At 44.4% G+C, this 27,063-nt stretch overlaps 1 protein-coding gene across 6 annotated transcripts in view; it reads left to right on the plus strand.

The window, feature by feature from the left end:
• AGBL2 (AGBL carboxypeptidase 2) overlaps positions 1-27,063 on the plus strand; it is a 71,049-nt gene that overhangs the window by 753 nt on the left and 43,233 nt on the right. For 3 of the 6 annotated variants that reach the window (XM_053287475.1, XM_053287473.1, XM_053287474.1), the window contains exons 2-10: positions 164-217; positions 4,826-4,889; positions 5,710-5,841; positions 5,978-6,166; positions 9,057-9,164; positions 14,798-14,948; positions 23,313-24,092; positions 25,811-25,970; positions 26,660-26,786. In XM_053287475.1, coding sequence (XP_053143450.1) covers positions 185-217; positions 4,826-4,889; positions 5,710-5,841; positions 5,978-6,166; positions 9,057-9,164; positions 14,798-14,948; positions 23,313-24,092; positions 25,811-25,970; positions 26,660-26,786 — 1,744 coding nt within the window. In that variant the 5' untranslated portion in view covers positions 164-184. The remainder of the gene's footprint in view (positions 1-163; positions 218-4,825; positions 4,890-5,709; positions 5,842-5,977; positions 6,167-9,056; positions 9,165-14,797; positions 14,949-23,312; positions 24,093-25,810; positions 25,971-26,659; positions 26,787-27,063) is intronic. The other 3 variants (XM_053287478.1, XM_053287476.1, XM_053287477.1) reach the window with 1 other exon arrangement.

Raw genomic sequence — 27,063 nt, forward strand, 5'->3', positions numbered from 1 at the left:
AAATTCCTTCCTGAATTCTCTTCTAACTCTTCTTTTCAAACATACCTTATGGGTGGTCCTCGGAGGAGGGGGCTGACAGAGAATCTGAGTTTGGTCTTCTTGCCAAGCAAAAGGCAAGGCTAGTTCATATTGTTGTGTGCTTCTTTTATCCGGTTATTTTTAGGAGCCAGCAACAGAAAGAGCCATGTGTCCAGCAGATCCAGTCTCTGAGGGTCAGGTCAGTACAAAAATCAAGCCAAATTGAATTTTGGTCATTTTGTTGGTTAATTTCACTTGTGACCAACATCCATAGGTACTGGACTGATGATCTGTCTATATATTTAATTCTCTTGGGTGTGCCTTTCGAACGTGTGTCCCAGCAGCCCAGCTGATTGGCTGGGCTGCGGAGGCGCCTGATTGGATAAGGCGCACCCAAGAGAAAGCGGCGGCGGCCATGGCCGCGGAGCCAGGCGGGCCCGACCGCGGAGGCGAGGTGGCGGGACTGGCCGGTCCGGGCCCGGCCGCGGAGGTGAGGTGGCGGCTGGTGGTGGCGCCTGTACATGGCCCCCGCAGGGCGGCGGCCGCACTTGGGTCAGCTAGTTATATTAATTCTCGTAGACGTGCCTCTGTGGGGATGCGTCCCAGCAACCCAGCGGATTGGCTGGGCGGTGGAGACCTCGGATTGGCTGGGCAGCGGTTGGCCGCCTAGGGAAGTGGCTGTTTGGGGAGGAAAGGAAAGGAGGGAAAGTGGGCAAGTGGAGAGGAGAACTGAACGGAATGGGGCAGAAGGGAGGGGGGAAGCTGAGGGGAGAGAAAGCGGGGGAGCCTGGCTGGGCAGAGACAAACAGTTGGCCGCTTCGGAAAATGCTCTCTAGAGGGAGGGCTTCAGGAAGGAGCTGGCTGAACGCTTGGTGGCCCGACACCAGGGACTGGAGGAAGGAGGATGCGGCAACGGCCAGCAGGGAAAACACAAGCAGGATAAAAAGCGGAGGCGGGGGAGTGGGGGAGCACGAATGAGAGAGAGAGAAAGAGGTGGAAACGGAGGAGGGAGCAGGGGCGTATCTAGGGTGGGACAGGCAGGGCACGTGCCCCGGGCGCCACCTGAAGGGGGGGCGCCATTTCATAAAATTAAAAAAAAAATTAAAAATGGCTGCTGAAAACACAATGGCCACTGCACATGCTCAAATGACCTCTGTGAGGCTCTAGGCCAGGCCAGGCCTCGCAGAGGCCATTTGAGCATGCATGGTGGCCATTTTGTTTTTAGCGGTCATTTAAAAAATGGCCACGACACATGCTAAAATGGTCCCTGCGAGGCCCTAGAAGCCAGCAGGGGGAGGGGAAACCTTTACAGACCCCCCACAGCCTTTAGGAAGCCCCCCGAAGGGACTACAGGAATTATTTTTAATTCAATATAATATAAATCACTGTACACCTATTCAGTTTGGCACTATGTACAGAGAATCAGGGCTTGTGAATAACGAGCTGAAGCTTATGAGCTAGGATTGTATTCATTTGCTCTTACTTTGTTTCTTGTGATGAGTAGTTAAATGTGATGTCTTAATAATATGGCTATTAATGGTGAGTTTGTCTTTGAATCAGTGTGAAATCCTTAGTATTAAGGCCCACTGGAAGTTTCTTGCTCTCTTTCTCTCATTTTAACTGTCTTTCTGAAATACTAGAATATATTCCAAGCAGTGACACAGTTTACTCTGCATATCCTTTAATTATTTTCAGAGTATCTGGGAAAAGTCAAATTCTCCATTTATTTTTAAAACTTATGTAATAGTGATGCTACAATGCATAGTAGAGAATTAGACAGGCACTTCTGTTTAGTTTTCCAAGTACACCTCCACATAGTATTTGGGTATTTCATGAGCCCCATCATACTGAAATTTGTAGTTTCCCAGCATTTTTTGGTCTGGCTACGTCCACTGCTAAATGATTTTTGAAAGATTAAAAGATTAACAAGCTTGACTTGTATTTTTCAGCTGATATCAATCAATCAATTTATTTATTTCAGTCATAGACCAGTTCAATAAGATAAAAACAGATAAAAAATAAGACAAAAACAGCAATAAAAGTTCATTACACCATGTGAGTCTGCATTTGACATATTATATAGCAAAATTTAGCCACCGTATATACAACATCAGAATTTGGATTGGTAAGCAAGTAATTTAAATAAAATTCATCTTGATGACCAGGGAAATTATTCAAAAGCGGGGCTATTAATTTACATCTTACTTCTCTATAATAATCGCAATACAACAGGACATGAGCGGTTGTTTCAATATGGCCAGATCCACATGGACACACTCTAGATACACGATGTGCCTGCAAATCTTCCAAATAGGACCGCTGTAGGTAGATTTCAGCTGTAGCAGTGTGCCCGAACCGGTCCGGCGGCCATTCCAAAGAATGGCCGAACTGCCGGACCGGTCCGGCCCTGCCTGGTCCGGGTCCGGGTGGGGGGTATGCCTTTAAGGGCGGGAGGGCTTGCTTAGCCCTCCCGCCTCCTTGCCCCCGCCAGCGCCCGTATTGAACAGTATAGGGGCGCTGGAAACCAGCCGCCCCCCCCGCCGCCGCCGCCGCGGCGAAATAACCCCCAAAGTCAGCCAGCCAGCCAGCCCTCCCTCCCTCCCAGCTAGCTGCCCTCCCACCCACCCACCCACCCGCTCGCTCACCCGCTCGCTCACCCGCTCGAACACTGGATAAAAAACGAGAGGAGCTCCGGCACAGAGCTCCTCTCGTTCGGAAGGCCTCCTGAAGAATGGCGGCTTGCGCGCGCATGCGCGCGCCGCAAAGCACGCCGTTCTCCGGAGGCCCGGTCTACCCGCCGGGAAAGGGCCGGGTAGACCGGGCCTCCGATCGCTGAGTAGACCGGGCCGCCGATCGCCGGAGGCCCGGTCTACCCAGCGATCGGAGGCCCGGTCTACCCGGCCCTTTCCCGCCGGGTAGACCGGGCCTCCGATCGCTGAGTAGACCGGGCCTCCAATCGCCGGAGGCCCGGTCTACCCAGCGATCGGAGGCCCGGTCTACCCGGCGGGAAAGGGCCGGGTAGACCGGGCCTCCGGCGATCGGAGGCCCGGTCTACTCAGCGATCGGAGGCCCGGTCTACCCGGCCCTTTCCCGCCGGGTAGACCGGGCCTCCGGAGAACGGTGTGCTTTGCGGCGCGCGCATGCCGCCATTCTTCAGGCGGCCTTCCGAACAAGAGGAGCTCTGTGCCGGAGCTCCTCTCGTTTTTTATCCAGTGTTCGAGCGGGTGAGCGAGCGGGTGGGTGGGTGGGAGGGCAGCTAGCTGGGAGGGAGGGAGGGCTGGCTGGCTGGCTGACCTTGGGGGTTATTTCGCCGCGGCGGCGGCGGGGGAGGGCGGCTGGTTTCCAGCGCCCCTATACTGTTCAATACGGGCGCTGGCGGGGGCAAGGAGGCGGGAGGGCTAAGCAAGCCCTCCCCGCCCTAGAAACAAGGCCCCCCTTCGGTGCCGGTCCGGACTTCTCCGGACCGTGCACATCACTATTCAGCTGATATTATGGTAAAATTATCTGAAAGATGGGTGTCAGATGTTTGGACAGGGGGTGCAATTTCAGTGCTTGCCCTAGGCACTATTTTCCCTAGATACGCCACTGGGAGGGAGTAAGCTGGGGCAGAAGGATTGGGGGGGAGGGGACTGAGGCAGAAGGCTTGGGGGGAGGGGAGTAGGGCAGAAGGTGGGGGGAGTGTACAGAGCGAGCGAGAGAGGCGCTGTGGGGGAGAGACAGAGCAAGCGAGAGAGTTGCGTAGGGGGGAGAGACAGAGCGAGCGAGAGAGGCGCTATGGGGGGGGGACAGAGTGAGAGAGCTGTTGTGGGGGGGGGGACCAGAGTGAGTGAGAGACCTGTGGGAGGACCAGCCAAACGAATTCTCCCAACTTAACCCAAAAAGGAAGTGAACTACCGCACAGATGCTCTGTGCGGGTTCAGCTAGTAATAGATATTTGTGGTATATGAACTAGGACTTCTGGAAATGAGGAATGGAATTTGGGGTTTTTTTTAGTAGAGGTGTGATGAATAAGAGAACTCTGAGGCATTAGTTGTAACTCGTGGAAGACCATTTCAGGACCAAAGCTGGAATATTGTTATGTCCTGTTACAAAAGGGCATTTTGTATATGGAAAGATGCTCTCTCTGATATTGTGTATATATTTTTCTTTTGTATGTTGGTATTTTGGTTTATATAGAATTATTTTTTTTTTTTAAATTATTCAGTTTTTTCACAACACAAAAAGGAAAGCACAAATAAAACAAACAGACAAGAAAAGGAAAAAGAGCACATAAGGACTTCGATCTCATAACTGAAACAAGTATCAGTAACAATACCCAGGTCTTGCCTATAGTTTCATCATTCTCCCCCCCCCCACCTCGCCCGATAAATCATACAGAAATCAACTCTGGGACATTTTTAAAGCATTTGTTGTTACCCCTCGAAGACCTGATAAAAATCCATTTTATAATGTGTTTTTAGATAAACAAGAAGAGGGTCCCAATCCTTTTTAAATACTTCAAGTTTATTTCTTAATAATGCTGTTAATTTTGCCATTTCTGCCAATTCTAATACTTTTAGTATCCAATCCTCTTTACTCAGGCAATGACTGTCTTTCCATTTGCGGGTTTATATAGAATTATTGATAAACATTATGTTTTTTAAAAGAATGTTGCACATTCAGAGATCTTCTCTTTGGTCTTGCATAATTGCCTAGTGTTTTTATTACTTAATGTTGTACTGGAATCTAGCGCATGCAGAGACTTTAGTAAACAGACCCAGGTAGAACATGCTGACTTACTCACTGCTCAGATATTTTTCTTCTACAGCTGCCGGAGGAACCCTATGAGCGGTTCATGTATCAGCACTTGCAATACTATGGCTATTTCAAAGGTGAGGACATAGGCCCATACCTGATAAGTCTGTTTTATTCCATGTATCACACTCTGTCTCTGTCACAGAGCTTTTCTCTTCTTACAGTATCCTTTCACTGCTTTGTTATCTCTTTAACACTCAGAAATTATTGAAGTTTAGTTCAGAGGGGTGAAAGAAATGCTATCCACTCTCTAATTGGCTAAACAAGGCCCTGTGCATTTACAAACTGGGGTGGGGGAAATATTGATATTACACTATTTAGTGCTGCAGAATGTAAAGCACAAGAGTGCTTTATTTTCTTCCTTTTTACCTCAATCCTCCTAGCCACCTTTGAAGCAAGTATAATTAATTAATTAAGTTACTTTTAGATATGCATAATTATGCTCACAAGCATAACTGCTCTGTGTACCTTATCTGACATCCATATGTTAGATATATATTTGATACATATGACATCGGGTCTCCCTGTAGTGTAGCTAACATTGACAGCTATTCCTATGAGCCGTTCTGTTGACATAATAAAAATGGATGATAGTAACAGGTTAGTATGTATGTATTTACTGGATTTTATACTACCAAGTATCATCCCACTAAATCTTACCAGTACAGTGTTCCTGCAGAAGCCCTATCCCAGCACTCTGCCCCTGCAAGAAGAGACACTGCTGTATAAACTTTGAATGCCTGTTTGAAGCTTAAGGGGAAAGAGGGTGTAAATAATTGAATGATGGCAATCTCCTTTATTGTGTATTATGGCTTTTGCCATTGTTTGTTCAGGTTAGTTTTAAATGGCTCAAGTAATGAGGTTTTTCACAATAATAGCAGAAATGTTTGTTCTTAGATGAGGAAAAAACTATCCAAAACCCCATGTTGCCTCTTGAGGACTTGGAGGAGCACTCTTGCTATGAGCTGAAGCCAGGCAACTTCCACAAGGGAAGTAGATCAGAAGATGATTCACATGACAAGCTACTCCGTAAGCAAACGGCAAGCCTGACATGAGAGATTGACCTACTGAGAAGAAAATGAATGCTTGAATCCTCATAGATGCATACAGAGTGGGCACTGCAACTAAATTAATGGCTGTCTTTCCCCCCTCTTTCTCGTGGCAGGTTCATTTATGACGGAGACTGCACTTCTTAAAAGCAAACAACTTACACTTGATCATCCAGAGGACCCTGGTGTTTTACGCTTGCGAGAACCTCGGAACATTTTCAGTTTTCCCTACTGTAGAGATTCACTCTTGGCCCCACTCTGGCCAATAGAGTGTGAAGTAATCCAGGATCAGATTCACCATATTGGTAATTCCTGTTTTGCATGGATTATGTTTTGCTGTAAAAGCGACTGTATGTACAATGACCATAACTGGAGATATCTTTTCCATTAGCACAAAGCCATTGAGCTCACTCTAGAAATAATGCTGCCAGTTTAAGAGCCTCTTGGACTGATATTAAAAATAATCTGGATGTAGACCATTAACACACACTCTCACACTCTCTCTCTCTCTCTCTATATATATATCCTAGGCATACATGTCGCTAATCCCATGCGTGGCAGCTCTTGCGAGAATTCAGGATAGCAATGGGACGGCTGGGAGGGGAAAAAATTGCTGGGGAAGCAGCAGCCAGCCAGTTGGCCAGTGGGGAAACAAAACACCAGCGAGTGGCGGCCCAGTGGGTGGGGGGAAGAGGGCAGCAGGCCAGGAAGAAAACGGTGGTTGGTGGTGGGGGAGGGACAGCAGTGGAGGCTGGTGGGAAAATGGCAGCAGAGGTGGGTGGGGAAGAAGACGGTGATGGCAGCGGCAGTGAACTAGAGGCCAGGCTGGCCAGGTGGCTGCCAGGCAGGAAGGAGAAGTGGCGGTGGGTGGGGAGGAGAAGCCTGGCTGCTGAGGGAGAATGAATGTAGGGGGACGAACTGGGGTGGGGGGAGAATGAAATGGGGCTGAAGGGTGTGTGTGAAGAGACAGGGAGAACTAGGGGCACAGATGCTCTGTGCCAGGTCAGCTAGTATATTCTATTCAGTCACATTTGAGAATGTTCTAATATGCAAAACTGTAGATCAGTTATTCCCAATGTGATGTTTAAATCTATTCTAGGTTAAAGCACTAGTTTTTATTACAGGATTTCATGAAGTTCATTTCACACTTGTCTTTTTCTGACAAGAAAATTAGTTGTGTCTGGGAAAGTGTGTGAAATAGAATATCTGAATAGTGATATGAGCAAGCCTTTCTGCGGTTATTGTTTAAGTAGAAACAGCGCAGGGCCAAAGTATTTGTGTAATGTAACACAGTATAGGGCAACATAAAATCATAGAGCTAGAAGAGGTCTCTTAGGCCATCTAGTTCTCCTTTGATGTAAGAAAACTAGAACTAGAGCATCCTCAACAGATGGCTTTCTAAACTGCTTGAAAACTTACGGCAGGGGAGAGCCCACCTAGTTAATCAGTTCTATCATTGAGCCCACCTGAGGTAATTGGTTCCATTGTCAAACTGCTCTTGCTGTTAAGAATTTTATCCTAATGTTCAACCTCACTCTACGCATGCTTTAGATCCAGTCCTGCTCTCTGGGACAGCAAACCTTGCCCTCTTCTTTGCGACAGCTCTCCAGGTATTTGAAAAGTGCTATCACGTCATCCCTTAGTCTTCTCTTCTCCAGATTAAACATACCCAGTTCTAAGGGCATAGCAAGGGCAGAGGGGGCCTGTGTTTGCCCCTCTCCCCGGTGGTCCCATGGAGTGAGGGAGATAAAGAAAATAGGGAGGGGGGATCTGGGAGCCTGGGTTCTTTGCACCCATCTGCTCAATGGTAGCTACACCCCTGCTTCCTTCAACCTTTCCTCATACAATTTGTCTTCCAAACCTCTGACCATCTTAATTGTCATCCTCTGAACCCATTTCATTTTTAATACATCAATTTTAAAGTGTGGTGCCCAGAATGAAGTCTGACTAACATGTAACATGAAACATACTTCTCATGAGCTGCAAATGCTTTTCAGTTTCTTATAGGTGTCATTTTCAAAATTTATACTCAGGCTCAGCTCATCAGTGTGTGTGTGTGTGTGTGTGTGCATGCGCGCGTGCGCGTACACACACACACACTTAAAAAAAAGATATTTCTAATTTTTCTTTCTAATTGGAATTATTTGTGACTGCACTTACATCCACTTTTAGTAATTTAGTGGACTATATCCACTTTTAGTAATTCACTTCTCCAGGAACTCCCACTCACCTTGGGCTCTTTTGCCTGTTAGTTTATCTCTAACCTAACTAAAATCATCTTTCATTAAATCCAAGGTTTGATTATGCCATAAAATTATTCTCATTATTCCATAAAATTAAGAATTAAACATTATAGTTGGTCCCCTGTTACTACTAATTCTCGCTTCTTTTCAGCATCTGTAACTTGTTTCAGGAAAGCATCACCCATCTTTGTTGTGGCAGTCTATAGTAGACTCCAGGAAGCTACAACAATGTTTTTTATGTCCTTCTCCATTTATGCGCTCCACTGGGATACAGTGTTCACCCTCCTGGATTTCTGGACAGATGGACACTTTTTTAAAAAAAAAATCCACTCTCTTTCTAATGTATCTATCATTTTTGAATAATATATACTTTGAACTTTATTTATCAAATTTGTATGCTGCCCCAAACTTGTAGTTTGCCCCTTATTATAGTGTGTCATTCAGTCTTTATTGCTATAGTTCATGAAGTCATCAAATTAAGCTTGTGAAACATGCATGTATTAGCAATGCCTCAAAACTTGGAGTCACTCACAAATTTCATCATCCTGCTCCTACCATGGTCTCTAATTAAAATGTTCATAAACAAGTCCAAAGATACTGATCCCTCAGAAACTCTGATTCTTCCCTCCCACTTGTAAGTACAATAAACATTTAATAATATGTTGTCTACTTCCCTTTAACCAGGTCTTAGTAAATTTTGCAGTATGTATCTTGATATGTAGCTCTTTCAGTTTAAATCATCATTTCATTTTCAGCCTTTACATTTTACTTGTGTACCTTGTCATACCAACATGTGTATTTGGAGTGGTATTGAATTAAACTGAAAGTAGAACACTCTGGGAATATAGAGAGCAAGAGGATATTATTTCAGTTCTTATTACATGTCTTATTTTCTCTGAAGGTACAAATAAGGCCGCAATAAAAATAAATATGTCATTGTATGTTTTGGTAGAGTGGGTTCCTCCTGGACCTGAACCTTTCTATCAGCCAACAGGAAATGAAATTTCACCAGAAGTAATGGGAGATGAACGTGGGACTGTTGTCTATCAAATTTATCAAGGTATTTGCATACATTGTTGAGGTTAAACTGTTAATAAGATTTGTACTATTATTATGCCAGTTTTTCAGGTGAAGAACAATAACAAAATGTAAAATCTGAAGATAAACTTAATCTCATTTCTAAAATGTCCTGATTAATGCAGATAAAGTGAAATAGTCCTAAATATGGTGGCTGCATCAGACTTGTAGAAATTTGAATCCCCTAGCTTTGCTCCATTTTTTCTTTTCTTTAGTGATTCGATCTAAAGTGTTTAAAAGCAAGGTGCTGCTCGGTTTAACAGGCACCTTTGCCTGTCAGTGCTGGACCATTGGCGCTGCTGCAGAAAATTCTTCAAAGAAAAAACTAGCTAAATCTGAGTTTTCCCAGATTGGTGAGCGTGGTAGCTCTTCCAAGGTCCGGGAGAGGGGAACTCATTGAAATTTGCTCCCCCTCCCCCGGCATGAGTGTTGGTGCCTCATTAGTCTGGAACTCTTCAGAGGCACTTCATTAGTCCATTAGTCCAAGTGAGGTCTGACTAGCATAGAATAGAGGAACTGTTACTTCTCGTGATATAAAAACTGTGCCTTTATTAATGCAGCCCATTAGCTTTTTTAGTGCTGCATCACACTGCTGGCTCATGTTTAATTTATGTTACACTAGATACTTTGCTAGAGGTTGCCCATTGAGAATTATCAGCACCCACTTGCTCCAGAAAGCAGGACTATTCAAATGAAGGAAATCTTTAAAAGACCCCTGTAGGCCAGATCTCTTCAGTTCTTTAGTCTTGCCTTTGTTCCATATAGCTACCTTTTTCAGTTTAACTGCATCTTAGGCCTGTCTTCCTGATTCTTCTTTCTGCTGTCTTGTTTTTTTCTTGTTCACTGTGTGTTCTCTTCTTAGCATTCAATTTCCGATTTCTTTCAGCCTAAACAAAAATAAAAAAATTGCTGCCAGGTCAATTCCAGGCCAGGTCTGCCCCAATCAATATTGTATTTGATTTTTCTTACCTAAATGGAAGACTTTTGCAAGTTAGCTGTTGCATATGTTGTAGAATAGTACTACTTGAGAATGAAGATGTATAGTATGTGGACTCTTGGCTTTGAACTCTTTGTTGGGTTAAGAATTACCTTGGTATATTCGAGTTTTATTGTTTGTTCTTTCCCATTGCTGCACAGTTTTTACACATGTGCTGTATTTGTTGAAATATATGATGATGATGATGATGATGATGATGATGATGATGATAATATGTGTGCTCTGATGAAGGTGTGCTCTGATGAAGGTGAGAGCTATGCCAGAGGTCCAATCATACTGGACAGGTCTCACCAGAGGAGCCAGACAAAGAGTGCCTCTCCCATCAACAATATGGTGAGACGTAACTTTAATAAATCTATACCGGATCGGTCGTCGCCTGGGTCAACAAGGACCGTGCCAGGTGCTATGGTCCCTGGACATCTGGTGGCAAGTGGGCTACAGGACTCAGGATCTTCAGTTGAGCAACCAGGGCTGGAGACAGCAAAGCTACTGGAAGAAATGTCGCTTAACCGAAAAAAATATACAAAAAATGCCAACAAGGAAATAATGATCTGCTGTTACAAGTCTAGTCCAACTAGAAGAGGTTATTTAAAAAGAATGTACCAAATTTGGAAAGAGAAGCATCCAGATACAGAAATAACAGAACAAAGGCTAGCAGACCAGAGAAGATTCATAATAAGAAATAAAGTATTCACAGGAGTTGAGCTGGAAGAACTGCAAAGAGCAACACAGGCTCAAGATATGGAAGAAGAATTACCACTAACTGAAGCAGTTGCTCAGGCGCAGGTGGAGGAGGTGTTGGAAATAGAGGATACCACCATTGCTGAACTGTTTCAAAATCAAAACCAGGCAACCTCCCCTTTGCCTTCACCTCAAAAACCCAAATGCCGTTTAACAGAAAAGCAACAAGAACTAAAGCAAAAAATAACTGAGCACATGAACCAAACAACCACCAGGGTTCGACTTCAAGCTCTAAAAACAGTTGTCAAAAACCAACTTGCTCATGCAATAAAAGATGTCAATGCTGCACTTGCAGAAATAACAACCAATAATTTGCAAGAAACAAACCAACTAATGTACAGTGCAGCAACAATAACAACACAAGAGCTCAGATATAAGATCAGTGGACCTGTAAAAAAAGAAAGCAGTACATCACCTAAATGGAAGATTCGATTAGAAAATAAAATCTCCAGGCTTAGATCAGATGCTAGTAAATTGAAAGATATGAAAGACAAGAAGCTGAAGAATGAAAACACCAAACAGTATCTGATCCAAAAATACCACCTAGATTCAAGGAAAATTAGAGAAGTCCTGGAAATAATAAAGCAGCAAATAACAGCAGTGTCAAAGAAGATTAGCAGATATGAAGCCAGAATTACACAACACAGGCAGAATCTCCAATTCCAGTCGAATCAGAGACGTTTCTACCAAAGCATAGAAGGAGAAACTGCAAGAAACGTAGAAACACCAAATAAAGAAGAAACAGTGCAATTCTGGCAGAAATTATGGGACAATCCAATAGGTTATAATAAAAAAGCAGGCTGGATGAAAGAGGTCAAAAAATGTAACCAACAAATGCAAGATCTAATAATAACACCAGAATTAATAAGTGAAAGAGCAAAGAAAATTAAAAATTGGACTGCGCCAGGCGACGATGAACTGCATGGCTTCTGGCTTAAACACCTAACAAGCCTTCATAAACAACTATCAAAACAGTTCAATCACATTTTGCAAGGCGGTGATATTGAACAATGGCTAACAACTGGGAAAACTCATCTCATTATGAAAGACCCAGCAAAAGGTGCAGTTCCAAGTAATTATAGACCGATAACCTGCCTGCCAACCATGTTCAAATTATTAACTGGAATAATAGCAGATGAAGTGATGCAACACTTATTAACTAACAAACAGCTTCCAGTTGAACAGAAAGGAAATTGCCCGAACACCAGAGGCACAAAAGACCAGCTGCTGATTGACAAAATGATTTTAGAAAACTGCAAGAGAAGAAAAACCAATCTAAGTGTTGCATGGATTGACTACAAGAAAGCCTTTGATTCATTGCCTCACACATGGATACTAAAATGTTTAGAAACAACTGGTGTCAGCAAAAACATTCAGATATTTATTTTAAAAGCAACGAGCATGTGGAGTACACAGTTAATGGCGAGGCACTTGGACAGGTTAGCATTAGAAGAGGCATTTTCCAAGGGGACTCACTATCCCCTCTATTGTTTGTAATTGCCATGACCCCACTTTCACAAATACTAAACAAAACAAGCCTTGGATACCAAACATCTAAAACATCCAGTAAAATCAACCACCTGCTGTACATGGACGATCTGAAGTTGTATGGAAAGTCCCAGTCAGAAATCGAATCACTGCTAAACACTGTCCGTATATTCTGTAGCGATATAGCAATGGAGTTTGGACTAGACAAGTGTGCTGCATTAATAATAAACAGAGGGAAAACAACAAAAACAGAAGGAATACAAATGCCCAATGGAAGCAACATCAAGAACCTGGAAGAGAAAGAACCTTACAAATACTTGGGCATTCTCCAGGCTGATAACATCGCACACACTGAAGTTAAAAGAAAAATTGGAAGTGAATACATCAGGAGAGTCAGAAAAATCCTCAAGTCCAAACTCAATGGCGGGAACATCATACAAGCCATAAACACCTGGGCTATACCTGTTATTAGACACACTGCAGGAATAATAGACTGGACCCAGGCAGAGCTAGAGACGCTAGATCGTAAGACCAGGAAAATCATGACCATCAATCATGCTCTGCACCCCTGCAGTGATGTTGATAGGCTCTACCTCCCTCGCAGCTCAGGTGGAAGAGGAATGCTACAAGTCCATCAAACAGTAGAGGAGGAGAAAAGAGGCCTTGAAGAATATATAAGGGACAGTGAAGAAGATGCACTTCAAATGGTCAAGAACGTGAAACTATTCAACACCAATGAAAGTAAGCAGGCCTACAAGAAAGAACAAGTCAAGAACCGAGCAGAAAAATGGAGAAATAAGCCCCTGCATGGTCAATATTTACACAATATAAGTGGAAAATCAGACATCACCAAGACCTGGCAATGGCTTAAGAATGGCAACTTGAAGAAAGAAACAGAGGGTTTAATACTGGCTGCACAAGAACAGGCACTAAGAACAAATGCAATAAGAGCAAAAGTTGAAAAATCCACAACAAACAGCAAGTGCCGCCTTTGTAAAGAAGCAGATGAAACAGTGGACCACCTGATCAGCTGTTGTAAGAAGATTGCACAGACTGACTACAAACAAAGGCATGACAAGGTAGCAGGGATGATACACTGGAACAGCTGCAAAAAATACAAGCTACCTGTAGCCAAGAATTGGTGGGACCATAAAATTGAAAAAGTTGAAGAAAATGAAGATGTAAAAATATTATGGGACTTCCGACTACAAACAGACAAACATCTGCCACACAATACACCAGATATCACTGTAGTCGAGAAGAAAGAAAAACAAGTGAAAATAATTGACATAGCAATACCAGGGGATAGCAGAATAGAAGAAAAAGAAATAGAAAAAATCACCAAATACAAAGATCTACAAATTGAAATTGAAAGGCTGTGGCAGAAAAAGACCAAAATAATCCCAGTGGTAATTGGCGCCCTGGGTGCAGTTCCAAAAGACCTTGAAGAGCACCTCAACACCTTAGGGGCCACAGAAATCACCATCAGCCAATTACAAAAAGCAGCTTTACTGGGAACAGCCTATATTCTGAGACGATATCTATAACCATTGACAATAAAATTCTGGCATCCCAGGTCCTTGGGAAGGACTCGATGTCTGGATAAAACAAACCAGTCAATAACACCTGTCTGACTGTGTAAACAAGAAATCATCATCATCATCATCATCATCATCATCATCATCATCATCATCACTGTCTTGGTGACATCATGGGTGTTAGCTAACCAGCTTATGTTGCAGACTTTCAGAACCAGGTTGTCAGAGCTTGTTACAGGAGAGAAAAATGTTTGTTTGTTCTGAACATGGTAAAAGCACTTGCAAATCAGTCCCATTGCTCTAAAAATGTTAAGCTTCTCTTTACCCTATACTGAGTAGCAAGAGCTAGAGAAGTTGCTGATGGTCTTTCATTCAATTTTACACCTGATTTACATTATTTGTCATTAAGTAATATTTTATGGCAATTAAATGCATTATATTAAAATATGTTCCTTTTCAAAAGTCTGAGTCTGCCATCAAAGTCTATTACTGACTACATTTAAGCTTGATAGCTGCACAGCCCTCAGGAATATATTTTCCTGATGCACAGTGGGCTTCAGAGGGAAGGGGAGATCAGTGAAGATCACTCATTCCCCCACTTGCACAACAGTGCCGCAGTAGTCTGGAACTCAACATGTGCATCTACCCAGGGCTAGTCTGAATGTCTATTTCCTTGTTTATCTGCTGCCAATATTCAGTGTTCTTTCATCATGGTTGTTTTACTGTTTGTGAATAGAAAACTGAATAATGGATTTTTTAGGATTGGTATGCATGCCTGGTTTAAGGATTGGTATGCATGCCTGGTTTAAAATCTGCAATGTTATGCTGACTACCATACCTCTTTTTCTGCAGCAACTAATGGTACCTGTTTTTCTGGTTCCCGAGTTGGAGGATCAGAAGAGCCTATTAAGCCACCTGCAGTCAGTTTAAAAGATTCGGAAGACCCCATACTGTTGTTTGAATCACGCTTTGAAAGTGGGAACCTCCAGAAAGCTGTCAGGGTGTGAGTAAGAGAAGCTGAATATCATATGGGGCAAAAAACTATCTGGCATCAAGAGGTGGAAACCATTTTAGACTGGGATGATTAGCTGACAGCTTTTGCAGGCTTTTACTATGCTCTTGCATTGGCATCACCAATTTATGTCTGTTTTTAAGAACCAGAGTGTTTGTGACAAATGCCAGTTTTTAAATTGCAACTTATTTTATTTTATTTAGCACACTTTATACCGACCCAAACTTGCATGCCATAGTAGTTTATGTAAAAGTTAAAACAATAGCTTATCCATCTAATGCAATCTTTCACAAGTTAAGCAGCCTTTGATATTATAATAGTTTCCTGAATGTTTTGGCCTGTTTGTGTCTAATTGGGTATATAATAAATTACAAATACATTCTATTCGTACAGTTTTGTGAACTCACAACAAATATGGAAAACTTGACCAATGATCTTAGAAAACACAAAAGGAATCTTGTGGCACATTGTAGCATAAGCTTTCTATTAGTCTTTAAAGTATAACAGGTACTCCTCTGAAATGTGCATAACCTCATGGGCAAATTTGGCATTTTCAGTATTGCTGAGATGTATTTGCTAAAGTAACTGAGCACTTCACAAATGTCTGCTTAAGGTTTGAGGGACCCTCATGGACATAGTTTTGGGAGGCACAGGCAGATGCAGAGGGAATAGTGTATAATTGCTGAATAATGCAATTATTCAGTGCTTAATGGTCCCTGTTTGGAATAATAGGAAATGCAAATCCTTGGGCAATTCCTTGATAGAACCTTGTTCTGGAGAATTTTGCAGCTTGCCTGCTCTCTTTGCCCACCCTGTTCTAGCAAATCCATTGGAGTAGTGAGTCACTGACTGACATGATATAGATCTGGATCGTGATCCGTTGAACCCATAAGTAAATGGGGTTCTGCGCCTGCGCAGGCACCTCTCGGGTCGACTAGGTAGCTCCTCGCGACGCCCAACCACCCACCTGCACGTGCTACTGCATGCTAGCTATATAGAGCGGCTGGGCGTCTTCCGTTAGTTTCTGTTTGACGACATCTGCTTGGCTGCAACGTGGTCATCGCAGCAGCCCTATCCATCCCCAGCACAGCATCCCTCCAGTGGCTGTTGCTGGTGTCTATCTTTGTTGGAAGTGAAGGACTTTGCACTGTCTCTTAAAGACAATGGAAGACAGACTAGTGAGTCAGAGGGCTAGAGGGTCAAGACATTGGTCATCCCTTCTCTACTGCTCTGACACTATCCCTCTGGAATATAGATTGCTACTCTTAGGGACACTTCCTTTCTTCCAGCCACTTCCTTCCTCTCTTTCTTTTCTCTTCCTGTTCCTTCTACCTTGCAACATGCAAGCTCCTCTTCCCTGCACCATGTGTGCAGAGATGCAGAATCCATCTGCATCCAGCTAGCTAGATAGTTTAGAGATAATAACTCCTTACATCTGGATCGTGATCCGTTGAACCCATAAGGAAATGGGTTCTGCGCCTGCGCAGGCACCTCGCGGGCCGACTAAGTAGCTCCTCGCGACGCCCAACCGTCCTCTCGCGCTCTTAACGCCTGTTATACTGAACGGCTGGGCGTCCTCTAGTCAGTTTCTGTTTGACCGCCATAGCATTCAGACCTCGTTTGGGCTCCTCGGTAGCAGAAATTATTGTGAAGACTAGTTATTACCATGGATCATTTTGGGATTTTCTCTTGGATATTGGACCAGTTTAGTTGACGGATTTGCTTGCCTACCTGGTATTTGAACCTTAGGACTGTGTTTTTTGGAACTGAGACTGTGTAACGGACTAACTCTGTTGACAGATAGGCCGGATATTTTGGCTGATGGGACTTGGATTGTTTGACTGGAATCGCGGAGAGAATGGAGACTAAAACAACTTTTAAGCGCTGTATTAAATGCCGCGCAAAGTTACCATCTACCGATCACCATGATGCCTGCTTACTGTGCCTCGGTGAAGAGCACAACACGGCAGCATGTAAGATCTGTTGTGCTTTTTCAAAGCAGACAAGAACGAATAGAGCCTTGCGCCTTCGGTCTGCACTATATGATGAAGCACTTCGTCCCCCAACTCCTTGCCCTAGTGTACCGTTGACATCGAGGGGTGACCCATCGACATCGACACCGCCTTCAGGGTCGGGGAAACACGGATCTGTACACAAACAGTCTAAAACTATGTCTGCTGGCGAGACCTTCAAGAGACCACTGGAAGTCTCCTCGAAGGGAATGAAGCACAAGGACAAGAAGCACCGTCATGATGCTCAAAGGGGTAGTCAGAAGGAAAGGAGTTGGGGAACACCTTCTCCCTCCTCAGCACAGGGATCGGACGCAGATTGGAATGTGGAGGCTGGCGGGGCGAGCTCGGTGTCGGTGTCGACAGTCGCTCCAAAACGGCAGGAGTTTTCGATGTCGGAGCCCGCTGTACCCGCGCATTCATCGACATCGACAGAGCAACCTTTGGTGCAGGTGGAAAGACCTCCAACTAAGAGACATCGATCCCTATCACCAGCGCCTGCCCCTCATCAATCACCCTCCACTCCACTGCGAGCGAGTAGGGTAGATTACCAACAGTCAGACCGAAGTGCGACTTCTGTGCTTAGAGATTTGCTGGATTCGGCATCGAGCACCGCCTCAGAGTCCACCTTCCAGGGGTTCTTGAGTGCTGGTCTAGACGAGGAACAGGAGGAGGGAGATCTCCCTATCCCCCCACCTAAGACGCCATCTATCTCCCCAAGGGGAGCAGCTGAAAACTTGCTGCATTCACCATTGGCAGTGGTGTCTCCGATAGCTGGCCCGTCTAATTATAACCAAGGTATTTGCCAAGCTGCAACCCAGCCAACCCATTCTTGTGGCTTTCGACATTCACTGCCTCATGATTATGGGGATTACTTGAGATGGAAGCTACAGCAGGTACCTGCCTCTTGGGAGCAAATACCACTACAACATCGTACCATTGGATATGGGGAACCTCCCTCAGGGAACGCAGCAATACTTCTCCAACAACCCCAGATTGTTCATCCCCAGCAGCCTAGACTTCAAGTCTCCATCTCTTGTCAGATTCAAGCTCCGATACTGACACAGGAGAAACCAGGAGGGAAACGGAAGAGGAAATCTAGCCCGCCACCAAGCTCACCTCAGACGCGGGATTCATCTCCCACTCCAGTGCAGCAAGAGTATTCTGATACGGGCGACTCTGACTCTGACCAGGCAAGCCGGCAGTCAGATCCTCCATCAGATGTTCCTCCACGCCTGTTTAGATCCCCTACAGAGGAACTAAAGGCATACCACTCGTTAATAAGAGAAATAGCAGAAGCACTAGGTATGGACTTAAAACAACCTGAGACAGAGGTCTCTGATCCTGTGTATAATATGATGCTTCATTCTAAAGCATCACACCCTGTTTCGTTGCCAATAATCCTGGCAATTGCGAAGGCAGCTAAGTCAGCTTAGGATACCATACAATCTTCAAACCCGACATCTAAACGTCTTGAAAATCTGTACAGGGTTCAGGAGGAAGAAAACGCCTACCTTCTATGTCATCCGGATCCGAACTCCATGCTGGTCGATTGTGCTTCTACATCTAAAGGTGGCCGCCGTCATACGACACCTGCAGACAAGGAAGGCAGAAAGATTGATGTACTGGGACGTAAACTGTATACCACTTTGAGCCTAGCTATATGCATTGCCAATTACGCGGCGTGTATGGCGCGTTATACTCACCTTTTATGGGACAATTTATTACAGGATTCGACTTCAATGACTCCTGAAGAGCTGCAGGATAAGCTCAATGAAGTTTATGACAGAACTACGTCAGTCACGAGGCAGCAGCTTAGTGCTTTTAAACATTTAGCTGAGACAGAGTCTAGGGCCATGGTAACTGCTGTCACCATGTGTCGCTATGCTTGGCTACGTGCTACTTCGCTTCAACAGGACATGAAAGACCGTGTGGAGAACCTTGCTTTTGACAGGAAGGGCCTGTTCCATGAGAGCACTGACACGACCATGAAAACGTTAAAGAAGTCAAAATTTACTGCAAAAACCTTCATGGTGACTGCCTCAAATTCGAGCTCCCATAACCATAATTATGCCCGTCAGAGGCCATACCGTTACCAAGACAAGAGGGATTTTAGAAGACAAAATAGACCCTACCAGCGGTCTAAGGGATTTAACAACAAGAATAAGAACCGGAACAATCGTCCCAATAAGGACAGTCCTAAGCAGTCTTTTTTATTGTTCTGCCAGCCCACTGCATACACGAACAATATCCAGGACCATTGTCACTGGCCCTGTAGTTGCCAGCTCGACCATCAGACTGGCAAGCCATGCCCAAGCATGGCACAATATAACATCAGACCAATGGGTGCTGAGAATAATACGGACAGGTTATGCGATCGAGTTCACATCTCTACCTCCGTTCTCAAGCCTGAGGTTTACCAAAGCAACAACGGTGCTGGAGGAAGAGATACAGGTGTTGCTGGAAAAGAAAGCAATTGTTCCAGTGCAATGGGCGAAGAGGTTGTCAGGATTCTACTCCCACTACTTTCAGATACCCAAGCGGGATGGGGGAATCAGGGCAATCATGGACTTGAGAGGACTCAACGACTTTGTCTGTGCTCGGAAGTTCAAAATGACGACGTTGCAGGAAATTTTCCCCTTCTTGGATCAGGAAGAGTGGGCGGCGATGTTAGATCTAAAGGATGCATACTTTCATGTGGGCACCCAGGAGAACCACCGGAAATACCTCAGATTTACAGTGGGAGAAGCGATATACCAGTATGCCGTCCTGCCTTTCGGCCTTTCGACGGCCCCGAGGGTGTTCACCAAGGTTGTTGCAGTGGTGGTGGCTTACCTTCGAACACAGGGCTTGATTGTTTATCCGTATTTAGATGACTGGCTCCTGGTGAGCAAGGACAAGGAGCCTCTGGTCACTCAAATTCAGATGATGCTGCACCTTCTCCAAGAGTTAGGAGTCAATGTCAATTGGAAGAAGACAAATTTAACACCAAGAAAGCAGCTGAGTTTCAAAGGAGCCACCCTTGACTTGGAACAGCGGAGAGCATTCTTGCCAAGGGAAAGGTGTTGCCAAATCAAGGCATTGGCACACCAGTTCTCCTGCAACCCCTGTCAAACAGCAAAAGAGGTTCAAAGGTTGTTAGGTTTGATGACATCTTGCAACACGACTGTCAGGTACTCATGGCTTCGGATGCGTCCCCTGCAACGGTGGTACCTGGGGCACTTTCAACTCAATATAGACAGCCAGAAGTTACTTTTGCACCTTTCCCAAGCCGTATTGAGTTCCCTGGTTTGGTGGATGGCGGAGACGAATCTGTTGCAAGGTTCAGACCTTTAGTTCCGACGGCATGGGTCACGTCAGATGCTTCCCTGCTGGGATGGGGAGCACATTGCAGCCCATACTGCATTCAAGGACGGTGGATGCCCCAGCAAGCTCAGCCTCATATCAATTATCTGGAACTCTTAGCAGCCTTTCTGGCGCTAAAAGCCTTCGAGCCTCAGCTGAAGGGTACAGTAACTCAGATCCACCTAGACAATATGACAGCAATCGCATACATAAACAAACAGGGAGGGACGGTCCCTGTTTTGTGCCTTGTCCATGAGATTGTGGGATTGGTGCATTATGCACACCATATATCCACTTGCAATACACATACGTGGCATAGACAATCACCTGGCCGATGCTCTTAGTCGAACCAGCCAGATCAGCCAGAAGCACAAATGGGAGATCAAACGAGATTGTGTTGAACTTCTCTTCAATCTGTGGGGCACCCTGTCGGTGGATGTGTTTGCCACAGCGGCCAACAAGAAATGTCGAAAATATTGCTCACGAGCAGGCGTGGGTGTAGGATCCCTGGGCGACGCGTTTCAATATGAATCGAGCAGGGGACTTCTATACCTGTTTCCACCACTGCCGCTTCTCAGTCGAGTGTTAGCCCAGATCCTGAGAGACAAAGCAACTTGCATACTTCTAGCCCCGCGGTGGCCACGTCAACCGTGGTTTGCACCACTACTTCGGCTATCAGGAAGGAACTATTACATGTTTCCAAACGCACCAGACCTTCTACAAAGAGAAGGTGGATGGATACTGCACCCGGAAATCCGGACACTGCGATTAACGGCTTGGAGAATAGACTTTTGAAAAATATTCTGCTGTAGGCGCTTGTCAACTAGGCGTAGCTACTTTTGCAAGTGGAAGAGATTTAAGGCCTATGCGAAATTGCATAAGTTCAAAGCTCTCCATGCTACGGTGCGCCAAGTACTACTTTACTTAACTAGTTTAAAAATGAATGGCCTAGCAAATGTGTCTTTGAAGGTTCATTTAGCGGCCATTTCGGCAAGGCTCCCAGGATGGGATGGTAAATCGGTTTTTACCCATCCTGAGTGTAAGAGATTCATGAAAGGGCTAAATAACTTGTATCCTCCACTGAAGCAGCCATTAGAACAGTGGAGTCTTTCTTTGGTGCTCTCAGCTCTGACAGAAGACCCTTTTGAGCCCCTACATTCAGCTAACCTCTGCTTACTGACACTTAAGACAGCCTTTTTAGTTGCAATCACCACAGCGAAACGTGTGGGAGAGTTGACAGCGCTAAGGGTGGATAAACCATACACCCAGTTCTACCCGCACAAGGTGGTTATGAGATTGGACCCAAGCTTCCGCCCAAAAGTAATCACGGAATTCCACCTTAATCAGGAAATAGTGTTGCCTACCTTTTTCAGAGACCCACAGACAGCACTGGAAAGAGCGCTGCACTCATTAGATGTGCGCAGAACTGTGCTATACTATCTGAAGGCGACAAGAGGAATCAGAAAGTCAAAAAGGCTTTTTATAGCTTACAAGGGCAAGCACAAGGGACAGCCAGTGTCCCGTCAACGCATGGCTCACTGGCTGGTTGAGCTGATCCTGCTGGCATATAAGCAACAAGGGGTTACTCCCCGCAAAACTATAAGGGCCCATTCTACTAGGGCGTATTCGACGTCAGCGGCTCATCTTTCGGGGATCAAGATGGATGACATCTGCATAGCTGCGACGTGGTCAACACAGCAGCCATTCATCAGACATTATGCTGTTGACCTGCGCATGGCGCATCAGGCAGAATATGGGCGAAGTGTCTTGAAAAGGGTGCTACTGTGAGAGACATCCTTCTGCACCCACCACCATGCTGGGTTAGCTAACTAGTCACCCATTTCCTTATGGGCTCAACGGATCACGATCCAGATAAACAGGTTGCTTACCTGTAACAGGTGATCTGGTAGTGATCCGTTGAATCCATAAGACCTGCCCAAAAACCATCCCCACTGCAGAAGTATGGCTACAACATAGCAGATCGTATGTTACGGGCAGTCTGCACAAAAACTGACTAAAGGATGCCCAGCCATTCAGTATAACAGGCGTTAAGAGCGTGAGAGGATGGTTGGGCGTCACGAGGAACTACTTAGTCGGCCCGCGAGGTGCCTGTGGAGGCGCAGAACCCATTTCCTTATGGATTCAACGGATCACTACCAGATCACCTGTTACAGGTAAGCAACCTGTTTTTTCCTATCTAGAATGGAGTTCTCTAATAAATACCATTTATATTAATTTGAAACTATGAACTGGCTCCAAGTTACTTTACTCTTAGCATACACACATGCCTAACTAAATTCCGCTGTGTTGTGCCTCTGTGCACTCTGCTATAATAAAAAACGGTTTTCTCCTACCAGAGAGAATTCCCAACATATCTTATATTTCTTTTTTAGATTGTGAACCTTTCGGGGACAGGGTGCCATTTTATTTATCTATTTATTTATATCTATATAAACCGCTTTGGGAACTTTAGTTGAAAAGCGGTATATAAATATTCATTTTTGTATTCATAAGTCTAAGAAGGGATCTAGCAGATTATCTGCCAAACCTACATAATCAACAAGTCTGAGATATACTGTAAAGTGTGGAGAGGTGGGACTCTGTTCCAGTGTGGTCCCTTCATGGTTCAGTGTTTTGGCAGTGAGTACAGTATATGATGTTAAGGCACTATATTAAAATGGATATCACTGTATATACATGTAATTTCCAGACTTAAGAACCCTGGGTTGAAACAAAGACTCCACTATCTGTTCCCACATGTAGTCTAACAGGCTGCAGTGGTGGAGGAAAATCTTTGTAATTAGTATAGAAAGTGCTTTCCATCAAGACATGGAATATTCTCTATCATGACCTCAGAAAATATCAACCCCTCTGCTTTCCACTTAATGAGGTAGGTTGATGTCTGTAGGTCTCTAATTACATGTGGTGCAATTCCCCATTTAGATGAAAGTTGCTGATGGCTTCCTAAATCTTTTTCTTTTTCTTGATGGCTGCATTTTAGAGGCAAATATGAATATGAACTCACCTTGAGGACAGATCTTTATACCAGCAAGCACACACAGTGGTACTACTTCAGAGTACAAAATACTAGAAAAGACGTCTCCTATCGTTTCACGATTGTCAATCTGATGAAAGACAAGAGTCTGTATAGCATGGGGATGAAGCCTCTCCTGTACTCTCAAAAAGATGCTCAGTCTCGTGGTATTGGCTGGAAGAGAGCGGGTAATAACATCAAATATTATAGATATAGCACAAAGGATGGTCAGACATTTTATTGCCTCACCTGGACAGTTTGCTTTCCATATAGCCATGACACATGTTATTTTGCTCATTTCTACCCGTACACCTATTCGGATCTGCAGCACTACCTCTTAACTTTGGTAAAGGATCCACTGCGTTCACAGTACTGCAAACTTCGCTCTCTGTGCAACAGTCTAGCTGGGAACCGAGTGTACATCCTCACCATTACCAATCCATCCAAAAGTGCCATTGCTGCAGCAGCAAAGAAAGCTGTCGTACTAAGTGCCAGGGTCCATCCTGGGGAGACCAACAGCTCTTGGGTGATGAGAGGGTTCCTAGACTTCATTCTGAGTGACTCCCCAGATGCTCAACTCCTTCGGGATCTCTTCATATTCAAGGTTGTGCCCATGCTAAACCCAGATGGGGTAATTGTGGGGAATTACCGTTGCTCACTGGCAGGAAGGGACTTGAACAGGAATTACAAAACAGCATTGAAGGAATCTTTCCCCTGTATTTGGCATACTCGGGCCATGATCAAGAGGTGAGTGACAAAGCATTTTGTGTACTGGAAATGCTTATGAGCAGAGTGGAATGCAGAATGTACAAAGGAAAGAGAAGCCATAATGGCAAACCTCATTACTTAGTAAAGAATATTTTCAGACAGAGTTGATAATGTTTAAAATTGTTTAACTTGTATAAATATGGGTTTGGGAGTTGGGTTAGAGGGCTCAGTGAGGAAATGTGATGGTGATAGGAGAAACAGTAGCACTCAGTCATTTTCCATGGTAACTGTAGAGCAGTGGTGCACAACTCAAATACCCCGGTGGGCCAGAACCAACCATGACTTGGTATGTGAGGGCCAAGGTCAATTTTCAGCAAATTATTACATTAAAACTAATTATTTAAAACAGGGGTGTAACTATAATAGGGCGAGGGGAGACAGTTGTCTGGGGGCCCACTGCCTGGGGGGGGGGACCCCAGAGGCAAGTCACATGACTGACTCCCCCAGGCGCGCACCCACCCGGGCTTCCCTCAGTTGTATCCATCCTCCGAAATTGATGTGAGTGTTAAGACCTGGAGCTACCAGAACAGCATGTCTTTCTCTAGTACCATTAAATGACTTAAGATTGGAGTTGTGTGTGGGGGCGGGGAGGTGAGAGGAAAGACAAATGGTGTCATTAGGCTTCACTCCAGGATTGGGGGACATCTGGTCTCAAATGGCCAACTGTATTTAGCTGCTGCTGCTCATCAGCAGGACAGGTAAAGCGCTCTTTGTGGCTCCTGCTGTTGTTGCAGGATATTTCTACCTGTGGGCCAGCAGAAAGGTCCTTGTGGACCAGATCCAGCCCCCAGCAGTCCAGTGCTGTAGAGAAACTGCAGCTGCTGTCCATCTGCTGCTGAGGGGAGAATGCTGTGCATGCATAGAGATCTGCACTCGTTTTTCAGCCATTGCTCTGATGTGATGTGTGAGAATTGCCCACGAAGTGAAGGATAAATATTTTTGGGTGTCCCAGAGGGCTTCCTGGGGAAGGGAATGATGTCAAAAATGGCCACTTTCCTGCTGTACCAGTGCAGTTAGTTGGGAAGTTCTGTTAGATTGCTCTCTGGCGGCACCAGTTCATTCTTGCTCTATATGTCAGCCACTAACTCTGTATGAGACATTTAAATTTGAACTTGAAAATTGTAACTTTACTAAGGTGACTGGAAGCTGATTTTTTTTAAAAAGGAAACAGAAGTCCTATCACTTTGCTTCATATTTCCAAAAGTCAAAACAAATTGTGGAAAGGGTTGTAGACTAGGTAAACTGATGTCACTGTGGCATTTATGTCATTGCCATGTATTGATTGGTGCCTTCTGTGCATGGCTGTGTACCTGATGTTAAACGTTATGATTGGTGGGTGGCATTAATTACTTGGGATGCTGCAGGAGTGTCTGGTGTTATGTTATCTCTTGTTTCTTTAGCTTTGATGCTGGGAGTGCAATGCATGGACCATTATGCAGCTGCCAGTGTTAACCAGTGATGTCATGGCTACTGGCATAGCAGAACCATAAATCAGTTTGCCCATTTATCCTCAATAATGTTGAATAGAATCCTGGCTTAAGAAACTGCAGTCAAGCAAATATTTTCATGTAACCTTTTCTTATTGCTTAACTCTGCCACCAGTGGGAAATAACACAGCTCACTATGGTCATTTATGTACACCTAGCCATCCATTTTATATACGTAACTGGTTTCTTTGCTTGAATCCTCTTTGCAAGAGTCCTTGAGGAAAGAGAAGTTCTGCTGTACTGTGACTTCCATGGGCACAGCCGCAAGAACAATATCTTCATGTATGGCTGTAACAACAAATATGCTTCAGAGCGGCTACTCCATGAACGCATATTTCCTCTTATGCTGAGCAAGAATATTCCTGACAAGGTGGGGCCTGGGCATCTCATTTTGAATTCTATGCTTGATATCTCCTTTCATTGCAATGTCTTTCACCATTCCAATTTCTGTACTCAATGATGAAGCAGCATAGCGCTGTATATCCAAACGTCTGTGCTGTGGTTTTTAAAATTGGAGGCCTCATATATTTTCTTAAAACTCACAGTTGTCTCTGATTGACCATTTTACTTGGATTACTACTATTCTTCTCATGGTAAGGAGATGCCCACTCTTCCTAACAGTTTATATTATAATGCCCAGTTTTTCATCAGTAGCAAAACCGGATGTTCAGACTTGCAGTCTTCAACATCTTCAGAGTGTTGTTCCAGAAGAAACTTGTTATTGAACCCAATCTTTCTGCTTTGAGTTCTTAAAAAAAAAAAAAAAGCATTTCAGATAAACTGTTCAATGACTTCTGATATGGGGAAAAAGATTAATGTCTATGTGAAATGGGCCCAGGTCATGATAATTTAGGGAAATTGAACATATTGACTAGGAAATAACTTCAATTGAATATTGGGGAATGTTTTAAATATGTGTGTACTGCATTGGGTAGTAAGGGAAACAAATATTTAAAAGAGGCATCTGGCTTGCCACTATGCAGGAACTTATGATATTAAGCAAGGTAACTAATTAGTACTACGAATAAATTATAAATTGACAACCTGGATATTATTCAGTTTTGTTTTCACAGCTGCAAGTTTCGGGTCCAAAAATGTAAAGAAGGAACAGGACGGGTTGTGATGTGGAGAATGGGCATACTGAATAGTTACACCATGGAGTCAACATTCAGTGGGTCAACACTGGGTAAGTGTCCATCTCTGCCTAAAACTGAACTAAGAAAGGTGGTGGTGATCCACTGTACAGTAGTGTGATTTGGAAAGCAGAGACTTTCAATCTGATCTCCCACCTATTTTTGGAAGGGATATTACTTCATGTAGTTAGAAGTGGTATAATGCTAAGAGAGAGAAGTGTCAGCAATCTGGCCACCCGGTAGGGAAGTCTAGGATGAGAGTTCACAAAAGACCAAACTGGGTTGCAGAAGCGAAACACAGGTCGGAAATAATTCTCTCTCTCTCTGGCT

This window comes from Hemicordylus capensis, chromosome 1 (assembly GCF_027244095.1).
Source record: "Hemicordylus capensis ecotype Gifberg chromosome 1, rHemCap1.1.pri, whole genome shotgun sequence".
NCBI lineage: Eukaryota > Metazoa > Chordata > Lepidosauria > Squamata > Cordylidae > Hemicordylus > Hemicordylus capensis.